Source organism: Drosophila subobscura, chromosome U (assembly GCF_008121235.1).
Source record: "Drosophila subobscura isolate 14011-0131.10 chromosome U, UCBerk_Dsub_1.0, whole genome shotgun sequence".
NCBI lineage: Eukaryota > Metazoa > Arthropoda > Insecta > Diptera > Drosophilidae > Drosophila > Drosophila subobscura.
Window position 1 is genome coordinate 15899030 of NC_048534.1, and position 18518 is coordinate 15917547.

At 43.0% G+C, this 18518-nt stretch overlaps 1 protein-coding gene across 3 annotated transcripts in view; it reads right to left on the reverse strand.

The window, feature by feature from the left end:
* Positions 1-392: 392 nt before the first annotated feature.
* Positions 393-18518, reverse strand: part of LOC117900798 — a 66024-nt gene continuing 47898 nt past the window's right edge. For all 3 annotated transcript variants that reach the window (XM_034811280.1, XM_034811283.1, XM_034811282.1), the window contains 4 exons: positions 8516-8648; positions 8241-8452; positions 865-1142; positions 393-803 (listed from right to left, as the gene is read on the reverse strand). In XM_034811280.1, coding sequence (XP_034667171.1) covers positions 689-803; positions 865-1142; positions 8241-8452; positions 8516-8648 — 738 coding nt within the window. In that variant the 3' untranslated portion in view covers positions 393-688. The remainder of the gene's footprint in view (positions 804-864; positions 1143-8240; positions 8453-8515; positions 8649-18518) is intronic.

Here is an 18518-nt window from a genome sequence, read left to right on the forward strand (position 1 = left end):
TATATTTAAATTGTAATTTTAATGATTTGTGTTCGTTTGTTTATCTTTCGTTTATTATAATTAAATAACATAACATTAGTTAATTAAAACTAAAACGCAGTACATTTATATATTTGGAATTTCATTTTTCATTCTCATCAAACACATTCTTATAACTTTCCTCAATGCTTTCCATCATAATATGTATTCATATGCATAATTAATGTGCAAACACTTATGAACAGTTCAACATACTGTTGCAGTTTCTATGAGTTTTCTTTGTGGATTAAAAAAAATGCTCGAAAAAGTCTTGTTTCTTGTTTTTGCTAAAGATACATTTATGTAGATTTTCTCTTAGATACTTTTGCTTGACAGATGTTGGATTTACTCAAATAGAGGGCAAATAATTGTCGGGTAGTAAAACATCTAATACACAATCAGCAGATATCTATGTCAATATATGTATGTCCGGGAAATATCTATATAGATTTCTGTGGTTTTATTCGTATGGGATTTGTATGGGATATGCAACTAAATTCACTTTATTCTCTTTTCTTTGAATGGAAATATTGGATCCTCTGCCCAAAGCCTTTCCCTTGCCTTTCCATCCCTGGTGTTTTGCTTTCAACTTTTGCCTGCCTGCGCGACTGTACACAGACCGAATAATACTTTTCCAGGTTTACTTGAGAGTGGGGTCTTCTCCATCCGCTTACGACATGGCATTGTAGACGGGCTGCTCATGCTGCTTGGGGCAGCGTCCGTGCTTGTCCATGTAGTGGCCGTACTCGCAGGTTGGGGGCTTGCAGCCGCCGTGTTTTATGCATCTGAAAGAGGGATAAATACGGGGTAGAGTTGTGGGACAATCTTCCTGGTGGCTTGACTCACTTGCGATCGTCCACGGCAAAGTGCTCGTTGCCCCGCTTCAACCAGTCGCAGTCGTAGTTGCCGGAGCTACAATCACAACGGCACTGGCCATTGTCCTGCAGGATCACCTCGAAGCTGCGCGGACAAGTGCAGCTCAGGATGGTGGCCCTTACTATGGAAGTGCTGGCCAGGGCGACGGCATCCTCCTTGAAATTGGACCTCTCAATGCAGTGGCATTCGGTGTGATTCACAAAAGTTCTCTTCTCGATAATGGGTCGATGCTGTTTATTGCTTTTCACCTGTGAATTGGCCAGAGAACGGGGTGTTAAGACCTTAATCAGAGCTGCCATATCAAATAAATTGTTGAAGCATTAATTATGTCAGCAAACTATTTGCATATTAAGCTTGCATAATGCAACCCCACTGAAAGCCCCCAAGTATATGTATATGTGTGTACATTTCTGTGTTTGTATCTGAGACAGTTGACAGTTCCTTAAGCCGACTGCTCATCAAACTTGTTGTCATTGTTGCCATGGCTCGTTGTCGCCCTTCGGCTCTATAGCTCTTGTAATTCTTAAATGAGTTGTCAGTTGTCAATGTCAGCGGCTTAGTCGGATTATGGCAAGCAGTGCGTTGGGGGGTTCTTAATGGACAAATCTTTAATATTTTGAGAAGTTCAAACACAAATTTTGATATTACTTTAGAGTATTTTTATTGGATATTTTTTTATCGTAAATAAACCTCAAAAAACTCTTTGCAACTCTTTGCTAGAAAACTTTTCGAAACAAAAAATCTTTGCAACTCTTTGCCATGGGAAATCCCCTTTCATTACGGTGGACGCCTCTGTTCAAGAGCCATTAGCAGACCGCAAAACTGCTACAGCTGTCGAGATGCTGGATATTGGATTGCAGTGGTACTGCTCTGGGTCTCTAGTCTTGGGACTGTGGACCCATGTCTCTCTGCCACTCTCCTTCTCGTTCGAACTTCTGTGTGTGTTGCATGACAAGTGCAAAATGATGAAATGCGTATGAATTGCATAAATTAAGTTGAATCCGTTTAATTAAAATAACAAGTTGGTTATTAATCAAGACTCAGGCACTCATCCAGCAGAGAGGAGTTGAGTCGTGAGAGGAGAAGCAGCTGCAGGAGTAGGAGGAAAGACAAATATTAAAGGACCAGTCAGAAAAATAGGTAAAGGAAACAAAACCTTCTACTGAATTAAGAGAGAGAGAGAGAAAAATCTGTGAAGCATTTGAATTTTGATTGGACGCATCAAACCGGAACAACTAACAAACCCAATAAGTTGACAAAGGAAAAGAGAAATACAACGAAGGGTGGGGTATGGAAAAAGCACGTTTTTCCCACCAAAATTCCTTTAATGTATTTATGAAAATGCTGCAAATTGAGTTTTTAGGTAGTTTGGCTCGGGTTGTGGGCTCGTTCGTGTTGCCTGCTGTGTGCCGTGTGGTTTTTTGGCCAATGCTTATGCAAATGCTCTCGAATGCAACGAATTGAAAAAGTTTTTCATGCTCAACAGAAAGTTCCTTTGCCTCCATGCTGTGGGTTTTGGTATTCGCATGCAACGGCACAAAAAATTCCATCAAGGAGAGCCTGTTGCAAGGAACTCTGCTCTGCTCGGAGGAACCTTGGATTGCAACTGAAACTGTGGCCCTTTTGTGCACTAAGAGCAACAGTAATTGCCGGAAACGGAAGTGCAAAAGTGCTGCTGTTGTTACTTTAACCCCTATGCTTATACCTCCACGCCCTTTTCTGACCACTTTTGAGCTGAAAAACTGCACCAAAGTGCTTCTCCTGTTCTCCTGCAAATATGCAAAACTATGCCTATAGCATGATACATAACCATATTGTTTATAAGTGGGGTGGGTGGGGTTGCGAAGAGGGTGGGTTATTTTCCAAGATGGCTTCTCTAATTGAGGTTAGGTTTTCTATGCATGCAAATGCCAGGCTTTCTTTCTCCCTTGCCCTCTGTTCTCTGTGCTCTCCAGGGAATGTGCGTGTGTTCATGCTTGTCCATGAGTGTCCATGAGTGTCCGTGTGTAGCCTTGTGACTTGAGCAATTAGTCAGTTATTGCTGGGTTTTGCTCTGAAGCATACCTCTGGGAGCTGGCTGAAGTGCGATTAAGACAGCAATATGTGTATAAAATGTTTTCCCTATATTTGCATGCACTTTACTCTACTCTTTTGTTGTTTTTAACCCCAGACAATGGCCAGTGCCAAGACCCAAATCGAGCAAAACACTAAAATTGTGCACTTGGAGACTCCCACCAGAGGATTGAGCTTGGCTTACATGAAAAGAGGAATATTCAATGAGTGGTTGAGCTCTGAAATATATGAGTATTGTATTTTAAATTATGAATAAGCGGAATTAGAACGGACTAGCACGTTGGACATTGGCATACTGAATGTTTAAAATGCTAAACAATGTTCAAACTTTAAGTAGAATGGCTTAAATATGGCCTTAATTATCTCTACCCTAGTAAACTCTCTTTTGTTATTCCATTGAAAGCAAGCTCCAAACTTCTACCCCCCCAAAAAGCGCAATCAACTGAATTATTCAGGATGCACTGACAATTTTTGCCCCGTTTCCACAAGAACATTCCACTTTCCACCTGAACGCAATTGATGAATTTAGTTGGAGAACTTTGAACTTTGGCTAATGAATCTTTGAACTTTTTGGAGTAAACACACATCCAGCAAATTAGTGGAGAGCTTAGACGAGACTTGCTTCTTCGTATCGGATAAACCCAAAAAGCGCAAAACGGTAACTGTCATCAGCATTTCTGGTAAAGTTTTCGCAGCGTAGGAGAAAGAGCAACAGAGGAAGAGAGAGAGAGAGGCAAGGACCATTTCTCATCCATTTCATAACGGGAACATCAGTGGGGCATTAGAGAAGCTTTCGCCATAACTGCTTGGGGTCCTGCAGGTGCTGCTGCTCCTGCTGCCTGCTTACGTGCTCGCAATTTGCATTTGCCCCGGACTCAACGTCTACACTGAGAACAAAATATGACTGGAAACTACCAAAATCTCTTGCTTGAATAACTGCACTCCTTTGCGCACTCTCTCTTTCTCTCGCAGAGTAGCTGAGTAGTTTTATAATTGCCTTTACAAACATCTTTTGCTGCAGACTCTTACAAATTTGTCTCAGTGTACCACACCTACGCCTGTCTCCCGCTCTCCTGCTGTCGCTCCGAGACACACGTGTAGCTGTTGTCTCTGTTGCTCTCTCTCTCTCCTCAGTTGGCCCGGGGATTTATGCTTGGGAAAATTGCATTACGCAGCTCAAAACTGGCGGCGGATGTGTCACGAGAGTGCCACCCACCAAGCCCATTCGCCGCACACTACTCGTACACTCTGCTGACAGCTTTGTTTAGCTTAGCAAAATGAATGCTCATCTGGAGCTGATTATGCATGTGCCTACGGCTAGCCACATTTTGTGGCAAATTAATTAAATCGCCTGCGTTCCGGGGGAGGACATTGGGACATGGCCATAACCATAGCCATTTGCCTGTCAGCCAATTGACTTTTACTTTGGTCTTGGCCCCAGCTTTGACTTTGCTCTAAACAAGCAAAACTTTGTTTGTTGGCTTTGGGTGAGTGAGTGTGGGTGGGCGTTGGCTTTCACGTTTAGAGGCTTTTGATTTCAGCTTTGCTTTTCTAGCCACAACTTCTCCTGGCTGTGGCTGTGGCACTGGCCAGCACTGCTCTGCTCTGCTCTGCTCTCGTCGGTCCTCTGTCCTGTCGCCTTTTCGGCCTGGGTGAAAGTTGAGTGCATTGAACCCCAGAGAACCGGGAGGACCATGCGAGCAACTCATAAATCTCTCAACGCTTGCAACATGTGGCTCAGGCGGGAGTCTGTATGTGTGGGTGTGGAGTGCATTGCCCCGTGCTGAACGTTCCACAATGCAGAATCACTCCCCCACCGCTTTCGTTTCTTTTTTGCATTCCATACAAAGTGAAAATTTGAGCAACATAAATTGTGTTTTGTTAAACTGTTTAACCGTTTTTTCGTTCTTTATACTCCTGTGAAGGGTATTGGGCTTATGACAAGGTGTTTGGAATGTGGAGGAGGAAACCTGTAAATTATATTATTGACTTGCTGTGAAAGATGAGACGGAATCAGCCATGACTCTGGTTAAAATTATTATTATTAATATTCTCCATAAATAATCCTCTAAATAATCGGCTGTAAGGTTATTAAGTAACTATTATAGATCGCAATGGAAAAGCGATAAGCTGATAAAGTTGCTCAAAATCTGACAGTCTCAGGGCATCTTAGCATCGCCATACGATGTCTTGTATTGTTCGCTCTACTCTTGTTGGTTGCATCCTCTCCGTCCGGTTATCTTTCCTCACCTCAAGGCTTCCCTGCCTTTCACATCTCCTTCCCTGCTGCCCTCTGGTGCCTCCTCTTGCTTGGGTCTCAAGCTGTTTGCCTGCCACTTGACACCTCTCAGTGACAAACCGCTGAGATGGGTTCGGCTCCCTTCCGAAGCTCGTGCTGTTTCTTCTCCAGACTTTTCAGCTGCTTCTTCCAGCACTTCTTCTGCTGCTGCTGCTTATTCTTGCTAAACTGCTTCTCCCTCCTTTCCTGCTCCTTCCTGGACTGTTTCTTTAGTTCCTTCTGGTTTTTGTTGCACATTTTCTGTGTGTGTGTGAGTGTGGTGAGGCTTTAGAATGCCAGCAGCTTTGAAAGGCAACTACAGCTTCCTGAACCTCCTGGCCAGACATATTTGTTGTGCTTTATGGCTTGCATTTTAAGTATAACGGAAGGGGGATAAGATACGGGTATCAAAAAGGACACTGAAAATCCCTTAGACCATACACTACAGCTGAAAGGGGGTTCCATTCAAAATATTATAAATGGTTGGGTTGAAAAAAGAACTATGCTGCTGCCTATAAAGAATGAAACGAAAGCTACTGTCCCCGGGATCGCTGCCTCTCCTAACAGGTCCGAAGTATTTCATACTTCCTTGGAATACTCTTTCAACAAATAAGCCTTCAATTTCTCTCCTGCTCCATCCCTTCCATTCATCTTTTATTTCTTCTTGACAAGGTTTTTGCTTCCCTGCCGAAATTGTTAAATTGCCCCTACAATAATTTGTGAGGTTTTTGCTGCAAAGTTTTATTGGATAATTAAGCGGGGGAAGCTTTTCTGCCTCCATGCCCCAATACCTTGCTAACCGAGCTCATATGTGGGTATGTTTGTCTTGTTCTTAAGCATTTTGCGGCTGCCGTTGCCGTTGCCGTTGCCCTTGTCCCCCCGCCACATCCATCCCAATGGTGTGTGCGCATAAATCTTGAAAGTGGAAACTTTTTGCGGCAAGCGCAGCATAAATATTTGAAAATTAAAAGCCATCCGAAGAGTTCTTAGTTCAGAGTTACGAGCTCCTTGGATGTGTCTGCCTGCCTGCCCGACTCGAAGGGTCTAGCAAAAAAGAAAAGAAACGTTGCAGCTGCAAAAACGGCGCCACAAAAACGAAATTTATGAAAGTTGGGCAAAAAGAAAAGAGCTTTTCATAATGGAAAACTAAGCAAATGCAGGCGAAGCAGTAACAAGATTCACTGTGAGAAATAATGAAGAACAGGGCATATGTCTGCTTTCCAAAAGAAGGTCGCAGGATACATATGTTAGGGCGATGAGGGATCTCAGGGAATTGCGTTTTTTATGGGTTACTCTTGCCAAGCAAATTGGTATTTTCCTTTGTAAGATGTGAAGTCTAGAGAGGAACTTGGGAAATGAGTTGCTCTGGAGTGAATGTTTAAAGTGCTTGAGTTGAATCTTAAAGGCAAGCACATCTCACAAAACTTTCTATGTACATTTTCAACTAAATATTTCACTCTTAATTAAAGCTTCCACTCCACCACCCACTGGCTTACCATAAATTCAAGTCTACCTCAATTCCTTCTTCATTTTATACAATTTTCATATTAATTTACATTTCATGGAACTCTAAGTATCAACCGAAACCTCCTTTCAACTAGATTTCATATTAGTTTCCACATAATTAACTGTAGCATTGATTTATTTGACTCCTTATGTTCTTCTCATTAACGCACTCCCCACACATTGGCAACCCCTTCTCTGATATAATAATCAGCAATGCATCAAATCAACAGCAATCCACATTAAAATTTAACAAAATGAGTTTCCTCCCACTATCAAATGCTTAATTACATTCTCAATTTCCACATATTCTCGTTTTCGTATTGAAAGCTCGTTATGTAACAAAAAGCAGCAAGAACAATGTCAGCCACGGAGCAGTGGACACAGCAAACGGCAACAACAATAATCATATCATGGAGCATAAATCACCAAACAAATTGAATTATCATTGCGTCATTAAAAAGTCATTTCAGTCAAAAGCCCACAGAAAAAAAGAGAACTTCGTCTGTACCCACGGAAAAAAAGGTAAAAATGAAAATGAAAATAAAGGTGAAGCGATATAATTATGCTGCAATATGGCGCCCTCAAGCATGACCTACGCCCACGAACAACATTAAGAGCAAACAAGAGGAACGACAACGACAATTACGCTTGAAGGTGGGAGAACCAGAGAGATTGAGAGCGGTGAGCGTGAGCGTGAGTGAGAGGATAGCAAAATACACATATAAAATGTAAAATGAAATGTATGCATATTATGTTCGTACATATGTGTGTACATATGTACATCTTTTATATGTATTCTTTTGCAGCTTCTATAGTTCGAGATACTTTATCGAAGGTACTAATAATTCCCCATAGTCGAAACTATTTTTAAACTTGTTCTTCGTTCCTTTTAGATCTGCAATCTCCCATGGCATACAAAGTAATTTATTTTAACGTGAAAATCATGGCATTGTTATACAACAATTATCGACATTTCTACCACCTCTATGCTTTTTTTTCGAAGCCTTCTCATTGATCAAAAGCGTGCTCGTGTTCCCTCAATGCCTAAACACAATAAATGCAATTGGCCCAACATCAGATTGAAAATTGGTTTACTTTTATTTTTGTTTGTTTGTTTTTGGTGCTGCAGCCAAGCGCAACATTTGAATGAAAGTTTTTACTGAGCGACCCAAGGGCGTGGCCTATTAAATGTTGTTAATAGAAAACTGATATAATTATAATAATACCCGTAAATGCCACATAAAGCGAAAGCTTTGAATGAACAAGCTTGAAAATGATATATGAACTGGTGATGAAAGGGGGACAGTTTTAATAGACAATTATTATTTGGTACACAAGTTATGAAAGCAGAAATTATGAATGGGAAATTATTAAAGTAAGTGTACAGGATTGTGGTTCCTTTATGACTTCAATTCCTACAATTCTCAGCTAAAAGTCGCCTTAAATCGCACAAAGTATTGTTGTATAATTGTTTAAGTTTTGTACTCACAAAGAAATGCAATTCAACGTTGTGGGTGCTCTTGGCGGCACAAATCTGGGTGCGGCTGGGGCAGCAGCCGCTGTCCTCGCTGCAGCGGTGCAGAACGGTGCAGTGGGGCGTGTAGATTTTCGAGGGGTCCTGCTGGACGCGCTGGCAACGTGGCTGGGGCACGCGACAGGTGGCATCCGTCATCACCTGATGCATGTGGGCCTGGGCCAGCGCTGCAATGGGAATTCGCGTTTACTCTCTGCGCTTTCCATACCCCGGGCTTGCCTCGGACTTACCTCTTTCCCGCTTCTGCATGAGGGCTTGTTGTCGTCGTGTTTTGAGCGCTGCCTCGGGCGTCCCCAATTGTTCCTCCTTTTTCTGAGTTAGCTTTCCCGTTATGTAGTTGGGTGAGTAAATGTTTTCAACATCCTGCGGAAAAAGGATCGGGGGGAAACACAGCAAAAGTTCAGTATTTGTTTGCTCATGCTAATTGATTGTGAGGTACGGTATCGTGTGGTATGATGGTATGTTATGGCATAGAGGTTGTTCATGTTTTTGTACGTATCCCCTGAGCATTTTCTAGCCACCCCCCACACATCATTCACATTACGCATACGCCGCCTGGGCCACACCATAAAAGTTGGCTCACATTAATAATGCCACCATTTGTGCCGTGCGATGACAATTTGTCACAATTTTTATTGTGTCCATAGGAAGAGGCAGAGGCAGAGGCAGAGGCAGGGAGCATGGAAGTGGAAGTGGAAGTGGAATAGGTGGGCACAGATTGAGGTAACATGCCAGATGAACATTAACCAGAAGTGGGACCAACTGAAGTTCATAAACTAAGAATTCATGTGCACGCAGACGGCACCGAGAGCAACAGCAAAGGCAACAGGGAAAACCCCACTAACAGGCAACGACACAACGAGGAAAAAATAACAATGGTAGGAAGGCAAAGAGCGATACTTGAATACCCTAACTACTGAGGGATAAATAGCAGACAGAGACAGGAAGCAGTTGAACTCAAAGCAGTAAATAAATATATGAATGGGGTGTTTACTTTGGGTGTTCTTCCGGCGAGCTGTGAATTCTTCTGTAATGTCTACATATATAAAAATGCTGGAATTATTACTTAAGATAATGATCATGACTTATTACCCTTTGATTAGTTATTGTCTTAATCGGAACCATATCTCTCATCTTCCATAAAAAATTACCAACTTTACAAATGAATCGAGATGCCTTGACCTCTTAAGTGCAGAACAATGGCTACACGAAACAAATTGGCATTCAAGGCAATAAATACGACTGAGAGAACAATAGAGAAGAAATTGTTGGACATGGACATGAACATCGACATGGAGTTGGAGTTGGAGCTGGGACTTCAGGGTCCAGAGACCGGTCAACCACGAACCACCAGCAGCAGAGGCAGCAGAGGCAGCAGCAGCAGCAGTACCACCAGCAGTGGCAACACCAACATCGAAACGAAGTAAAATTGTTGACCAATGCGCACAATTGGCAATTTGTGAAGTTAAGCGAAATTAATGAGCTGGCTGTGGCCATAGCTTCTCCATATACACAAAATACGAGTATTCGAGTATATATTGTGCAGTGCAGAGTACGGACTGAAACGGAACACAACAAAAATCGTAAATTCTGTAAATGTGGGTGGGCCAATGGCTGAATAAAAGGCCCAAAAAACCAGCAAGCAACGCACAGGCCGTGGAAGTCTGTTCATTAGTCACACATTGGGCATAGGAATGAGAATATGAGGAGGTCACTCGCCTGTGGTCTAAGGTGCTCAAGAGCAATTGGCATAAATCTTCGTCTTTGGCTCTTGTATTGCCCTTGAGCTGCGGCTCAATGCCCATTCTCATTTTCATTTTAGCTTAGTATTTCTGGTCCATTTGGCCTGGCCGAAAACAATGGCTCTTTGATGTTGGTCAATGATTTTTAGCGGTTTAACCTTGAGGCTTATGAATGGGCCGCCCATTGTTGTATGGCTCTGCCATCTCTCCCACATTTTGTGGCTTAAGGGGGAATGCTGTGGCTCGGGACTTAGGCTGAATTCTAAGGTCTGAGGTGTAAAGGTAAAGCCTGACAAGAATGTGGCGTTAGTGCTTGAGTATACGGCATTTTGGTCTTTGGTTTATGGCCAGGTGGATGCTCATTTGTCCATTTGGCACCACATTAAACGTTAATGCAATTTGTTTTGCCTTCTTTTAACGCGATAGAAGAGATTACTTGCTTGTGTGGGGTAATGTTTAGATACTTGAATAAATTGAAGATGGTTGTAGGACAAGTGGAATTGTTACACTTTTATTTATGATTATTACAGATATATTTTTATCTGACACTGCACATGCTTAGTGACCGATAAAACGTATTCCGAGTTACCGAATTTCTCTCAAATTATTTATTGCACATCTTTATAAATCGCCTACCCAAGGATTCATTGACAGTTGAATTATTTCGTGCTCTCCATCACTCTAATGCCTCAGAGCAAATTTCAGTGGCAGGAATAGGAGCTCCTGCTGCAGGAGCTTTAGCTTCGGCTTCCATACCGAATCTGACTCTCCAGTTTTTATCTCATTTCACAAATTGCATTTTCCTAAATCATTTTTCCTGACCCGCATACTTCCGTTTCCTCCCGTTGCCTTTTCTACTATTTTCCACCTTTCTACACAGCTGCCAAGTATTGCAATTAAATTTGTGTGTGTGTGTGTTTTTTTTTACTTGCCTCAACTGCTGTTGATGACACTTCAGACTGTGACGTTCGTTGAGAATTTATCACCTTTAGTGTGCCATCGCGCTCACTCTCTCCCTGTCCGTCTGCGTCTCCCCTTCGGGGCGTTTGCTGCTGCCACGCCTCGTTTGTCAGCTTTATTCAATTTTGAAAACTGCAATGCCAGTAAAAGTGGGTCTGGGCTGGGCTGGCTCTAAGAGGAAGCTGATGCCAGACAAGCTGCCTTTACTTTCATCAAACTTCTGGCATTTGACGCCGCTCCGCTCCTCTGGTTGCTTATTAAAAACTCAACTCAACCGCCTGGCTCGCTCCTCACTCGCTACTCACTCTCTCCCCACCCATCTCCTGGCAGACACTTGGCTGTCGAGTTGAGTGCTGAAATATTGCTGCCTCACCGAAGCGGTGGCTGCCCCGATGCTCTTCCGGCCCGGCCCGACCCGTTCTGCTCTGTCTGGTGTGCACACCACTGTGTGGCATACTTCTTCCCGCCATCGTCCTCGTTGTCGTCTATCAAAAAGGGGGCGCCCAGACATTGGTGGTGGTGGCAGGGATATCATATCAAAGTTGAATGCTTATATTTATTAGCTGCATGCTAAATTGACTCTGCGAAGAAGGAAAATCTCTCCTTTTTTTCTGGAGAGTTGAAAAATGCTGAAAATTTCCGCTGCATACTTTGCGGGAGCCATGCAAAAATTGCACATTCGCCATGTGTGACGCCAGGAATTATTCAGCATGCCAAAAGAACAAGAAACTCTTTAAGAAGTTGGTTTGGAAAACACTAGGAAATAGATAAAACCCGTTTTGAACTGAAATCCAAGAAAAGTTTTCCATTCAAAAGTTTACTTTCTGCGTTTGTGTGGGAGGAAAAGTGAAAAATAAATTCTATCCACAACAATGCAATGGAAAATGTGGGCTCGCTTGGGTAATTGTTGTTTACTTATCATCTGTCTGTGGAGTCCATCTCCCTTTCTCTTTCTCCCCATGCACATATATATCTCTCTCTCCCTTTGTTACCTGTTTTTGCCTGATGCGTCGCTGTGTTGCATATAAATTGTATTTGTTGAACTTTATAATGGCAATGAAGTTGATGTTTTTACAAAGCAATTTGCTTCAACTACCAGCTGTCTCTCTCTCTCTCTCTCTGTCTCTTTCGCATTTTACTACTATTTTTCTTCTTGTTCCTGTTTGAGCTTTACTGACAAAACTTTTCTGTTACTGTTTTCCCCCTGCAACACAACTTTTTCCTTGGAGGCTGAGCTCATAAATTTGTATTATGAATGCACATAGTTTTCCTCGTTTGAGTTGCAGTCAGTGGCACTCTCTCCTCCACTCACGCTCTCTCTCTGTGGTGTGTGTGTGTGGCGCGAATATGTGGCTCAGTTGGTGGCTGAGTTTGGTGTGGTTAATGTGCATTTGGCAGCTATTTTGAAACATGTTTGTGGCCATTCTTTTTAGCTGCTTCGCGCTCGTAAATATCGCCTAAATGAAATGTTGTGGCTGCAACTACAACAGCGATTTGCGGCCGCGGTTGTGTGGCACGTTATTAAATTGATATTTAAATACGTGCATAACTCATGAGCACATAACTCGAGAATCTAGAGCACTCGACACTCTGATTTCCATAGATATATTTGGTCATTCTCTGCTGTCTGTTTTTGTATGCCTTTCCCTGACTCTTCCATAATGTGTGCAGCTTACGAATCACTTATAATTTAATTAAAACTTTTCCCACACTTTTCGGGTCACACGAATACACGTGTAATTTGCTTTACACTGAATAAACAGCGTATGTGCACACATACTCGCATATCTTTTGCCTTATTTATATGCTGCTGGAGTCAGCATTTACGCAAATTTCCCAGGTGCCTTATTTTTCATTCAACAGCAGCAACAGCGAAAGGAAAGGCACTGAAAAAGGGCAACTTAAAGTCCTTAAAGTCCATCAAAATGAATAATAAATGATAAACTGACTGAACGACGGGCGCTTTTACAATTTTCCCCCAGCACGCCCCGCCACCAAGATCTTTGCGGGGCCTTAACTCGGTTTCACATATCACCCATGAGGGAATGTCCATATATGCATGCACAGATGTACTTACGTTTCATTCCTTTTTCGGTTGTTTCCGCCATTAAGCAGGTTAATGCCATCGGACCAACCCCTCAACATACATGCATCCCTCCCTGTGTGTATGTGTATATCCATGTGGGTAGGTTTACCCCGTCTCTGGTTATGCATCGCTCTGCTTGTCATCTGCAGTGGCAGGAATATAACAACAGGGCAGCAGGGCAGCAGGGCAGGGCAGGGCATAGCAGAGCTCTTTTGTTAAACATCGGGCTGCATTACAATGCATCCACTGCCCCTATCCAGACCGTGTATTACCCATAGACCAAACACCTCCACCCGCACTGTGGGCGCTGTGTGTGTCCCTCCTCTTTGTTCAAATTAAGTTTGGCGCACCTTGCTGGCTCTGTGTTGTAACTGACCCTTTTGGCGTAGTGGACTGAACTGGACTACCTGCTGACCTCACCTAACAATGGTCTCGTATGAGCCCACAATTTAATGCGCCTTTGAAACGGCAGCACGGGGGGAGGGCGATACGACGGTACATGATATGTAGCACAATATTAGGAGGGAATTGAGAGGCCTGTCCATTTGTGAACTTTCACTTGCCCATCTGCCTGACAGTCTATCTGTCTATCTATCCATTTGTCTGTGAGGAATGTTTGCTTTGGATGGGCACAAAGGGCACTGAGACAGAGACCTCCTTCGGGCCTCCTGACAGCTGTTGGATAGGGAGAACCAACTAGATGTGAATTCAATTTAGCACTTCAACAGCTGATAACTTAAACTTGATAACTTAAATAATTTAGAGTTATATTTCCATCAAAAAACTCTCCACAATTTAAGGCTTAAGCCAAGAACTCTCTCTACATTAACTCAAACAAAAACTGTAGCCAAAAATGGCAACCTACTTAGCCGGAGAACTCCTAAAACTCTCATTAATTAGCCGTGGCTTCATCCTCTTCCTTGTTGTTGCTGGCAAAGAAACCTCAGGCAGCGGTCGTTGTAGCAGTTGCCACAAACACAAGGACAACATTAATGCCTAAGCAGGCCTCAAAGGCTACCGAGCGCTACCATGCCATGGCCACCTCTCCAAACCTCAACTATTTTGCAATGCAAAGCGGTGCAAAAAACCGCAGCGAGCGCCAAAAGTTTACTTTTGCATAGATAAAACCACAGAAATACTTGCCAACTTTGCCATGTCTATGCCTTTGTGCTCCCCTATGCCGGTTCTCTGCACCAGTTACGAGTATATCCTCTGTCTTCTGCGCTACACCAAGTGTGCAGCAACCTGGACATGTCCAGCGTCCTGCCTGGGGCAGAGAACCTTCTCTCACATGCCTGCCCCAGAAGGAGCGAACGGCAGCCAAAAAGTGTCAAATTTATGAACGGCTTGCTAAACAAATTTAAAACTGCATCGCTGCACGACATGGAAGGGGTGAGAGGTCAGCCCTGGGCCAAGGGGCAAAGGGGTTATGCACGGGCTAGGCAAAAGTTTAAAGTCTGCTTTTAGGCGAAAAACACAAACCGCAAAAAGTTGCAGTTGAACTGCCATGCCACAGCACAGCAACAACAACAAAAGCAGAAAAAGAGTGTGTCCAAAAACCAAAATGAATTTTCAGTGTTGCCAACTTTTTGTGGGATTGTTGGCTGCAGCGAAGTTACAGAGCGGAAGTGGAGGAGGAGCGAGAGCAAGAGCTACGCATATTACTTGTTCAACGCTCGTAAGGCGAACCCGGGCGCTAAACTAAACGCTTGCCATAAATTCATTTAGTAAGGCAACACTGGCCATAAATTTCCAGCTATCGATTGGACCGGAAATCCAACGCAGATTTCCTGGAGAAGCCGAGCAGGGGGCAGTGCACCGGAAGGGTAAGCATCCTACGCGAGGGAGGATGTCCGAGTTCAGTCTACAGCAGCACAAAAAAAAAACATACATATATTCATGCTACCAATGCATTGCAATGCAACGCAAAACCAAATGCCAAAGGCGATAAAATAGTTTATGCCCTTCGATTGCAGTCAAATGAGAGCAAGGGTACATTAACTTGTATGAAAAGGATGCTAAAAAGGAAGTGGGAATGGAGACTTGTTTTTTGTAAGCAAAGTGTGAGAAACTGATGCATATCTAAACTTAACACCCGATCTGGTGGGGAGATTTCGGCATCAGCATTCTATAAGATATTTTCTCTAGCATTCTTAGAGTAATTCTTTGATTCCCCTAAATCCAACAAACTTTTATCACCTTCTCTTTACTCTCTTTTTGTTGATACAACTTTCTGTTGCAGTAATTTCGTTCAATAAATCAGATTTATGTTTCGGCTGCCAATTGGGCGGTGCCGAAAGGGTTGTTCGATACGGCCAAAAACATGGCAACAATTTAGGCAAAAAAAACGAAACAAAAAACATACAAAAATAAAACAAGAAGCAGGGGAACGAAAAGCACAAACTACGAGCGTAGCGGAAACGGAAATCAGAGCCCCATTTTCAGAGCAGGAAGAGAAATGGGGGCAGAGGAAGGCAAAAAGGAGGCAGAAGAGAAACTCATTTATAGGTCCCACACCTCGTTGTGAATGTGCCAGCAATTAAAGGCCAACAACTGGCGCGACAAAGATTCATTGAAGGTGCGACAGTTAGGATCCCGTCGACTCTCATTATGACCTTTTTTGGGTTGCTGCAAAACACAACAAAAAAAACTTAATATTAATGACTTGCTGCGAAATTAATTTCTTCACTTGACTTTCACTTGGTCGCCTCGGAATCGGTAATGCAGACGACGGAAGAGATCCGATCCGATCCCCTTCCTAGTCGCAGTCGCAGTCCATGTCCAAGTCCATGTACCATCCCCGTCCTTGCCGCCCATTCAAGTGGGTCAACATTGATTTCCGTCTGTTGATGGCCAACGACGACGCCGACGACGATGTCGAGGCAATGGACGTCGCAGCTCATAAATATTCCAAGCGGCACGCGCTCCTCTCGCCAAACAACCGCACTCGAAGCAATCTGCCCCTGCCCGGCCCTGACTCAAAAAGTGGCAAGACAAGGCGACAAAGTTGCTCCGGGAGGAGGAGCAGGAGGTGGCATGCGCACCAACAGTCTGGGGGCACCACTGGAGCTTGTGGCATTGATTGAAAATAAATAAATTCGTTCAGTTCTGTGGGGCTGGTCAAGACAAGCCAACACTAGGGATGCTCAAGACGAGGCTGGATAATATTTCTTGGTAGGTTTTAGTTGGATTTAATTGAACTTTTAGAAAGATCGGCCCTTTGGGTGTGATTTGGGGTGCAGAAAGAATTATGTTTGCCTTCAAATTGTGTTTAGATAAATATTTAAGAGAGTGAAAGATGCTTCGGAGAGTCGTTGCTGTCTCTCCCAAAATTCTGACATTTACATTTAAGTTGTACATAAATGATTTCCTTAAAATTCTCTTAAATTTCTCTAGAACTCCATCAATTAATTCAGCAACCACTTGCCATTAATTACATATTTCAGAACGATTTTAGCTGCAGAAATTTTTAGCGTCTGCGTTTGAACCTTTCAAAGAGATTCATATTTCATTTGGAGTAATTCCTGGAAAAGGATGTCCTCACATGCGAATGTTTCAGCGAGTCTCAAGCCATCATCCTGAGGGCCCCTCGTGCTGTTCATACTCCAGCGGTGCTCGCCTCTTTCGGAGACGCATTTTTCTCCATTTCATCTTTTTGAACATTTCTTTGCCTTCGTTTTGCTTTTGCATGGCACACACACATCATTTGTTTGGTGTGCTTTCTGTAGGTTCTTTCCTGGGAATAAATATACGAGTACAAGAAGAAAGTGTTTCACATGCATATTTAATGCCAGTTTATGGAAGTTCTCATTTTCGCTGCGGGTGCATCCTTCACTCTGCTCCTTTGAGATGTTGCAATTTATTGATTTCATTTGGGTTTTATTCAATTTTTCCTTTTTCTTAAACATTCCTTTTCATAATTCCGTGGGATGCCTTTATCGGGCCGTGACAAGCCATGGCAAAGACAGAGCTTAAGTTGCCTTAAATAAATGATGATGATGTTGCCAAATGCCTGGTGAAGGGCTTAAAATTCACGAGTGAACGAGCCAACATTAGCAGTATCGATGCTCCTCCCTCTGGTGTAAAGTTTCTTAAGAATTTTGTGCGGGTTTTATTTTTTTATCAATGCACAAAGGAAGACAAGACGCTGAGCACTGGGACCTGCGAGATGGAGATGGGGATTGTGCTCAAGTCAAAATCAATTGCCTTTGATTCTGATTTAAGGTTCATTGGCTTGGTGTTTGGCTCTTATGATACGGCGTCTGCCATTGGAGCCCTCAATCTTTTCATTTCTTATATCTCTTGGGCTCCTGCTTCTCTTTGCTTCTTGGTTCTTTAGTTCCCTGCGCTTGAGTAATTTCATTAGCCACAAACAACTTTCAATTGATTGGTGATATAAAAATATTTTTCGACAGCTTCCGATAATCCAGGGGCTAATTGCTCTCCACAGACCAGTGTCAACGGCTTCCCAAAAGCCACTTGAGATTCCTCCGCTCTTTCATCATATTTTTTCCCTCTGCTGTTATCATTTCAGAGTTCAGTTGAAGTGAGTTTTGGTCTGGGGATTTGTTGGTGCGTTTATCGTACATTAAACCCTAAACCCGGTGAACAAGTGCCATGTCTGTTCGTCCCAACTCTCTGTCCCCCTCTGCTATGGGGAGCGCTTGCACTTTGAACTCTGTCTGAGGTTAGCTCTGTGTGAATTTTTCTTTGAGCTGGTACACTTTTTTCTCTCTCCCCTTCCTTTTTTTCAGAATTGTTTGCTCTAAGTAATTGAATGGCTCCGACACTGGCTTGGGCTCGGAGTCCTACAATAATCTGTACGGAAATGCAGTTGGCTCCCCTTTACCTTTGCTCTCCTATCTGCTGGCATCCCCCTTGCCACACTTTGGCCATTGTAGTTGCCGCCTCTCCCTACTCTAATGGAGGCTAATGAACTGTGCCAATGCGAGAGGGAGAGCGAGAGAGCGAGTTGGAGCAGGTAGAACTTGTGCGTATACACGAATCTAATTAGTAAAGATGATGATGATACAACCAATATAATTGTGGCCTGGGTCTTATGGGCGCATCCTTTGTGAAGGTGTAGCGGCGGTAGGTAGGAAGTGTGGGATAGCAGAGCATGCCAAACGATAGGAGTACACGTGCCCCAAGGGAAGACCTTAAGGGACTTTAAATATTATATTAATTATAATATATTTCCATTTTGCCAGGTGTTTTAATGGCATTGCAAATGTGTTTTCATTGGCACTATTTAATAATAATTAACAGATGTAATCCGTTGTCTGGGCTGTCTATCTATCGTAGAAATCTTTTTGCTTCTGACTGCATTCGCAAACATCACAAAATACTTTGATTAAATATTAAATGCATCCAATTTACACTTCAATTGTGTTCCCTTTACCCTTTTTTAGCCATACAACTTTTATTTGTTGAGCAAACAATCTT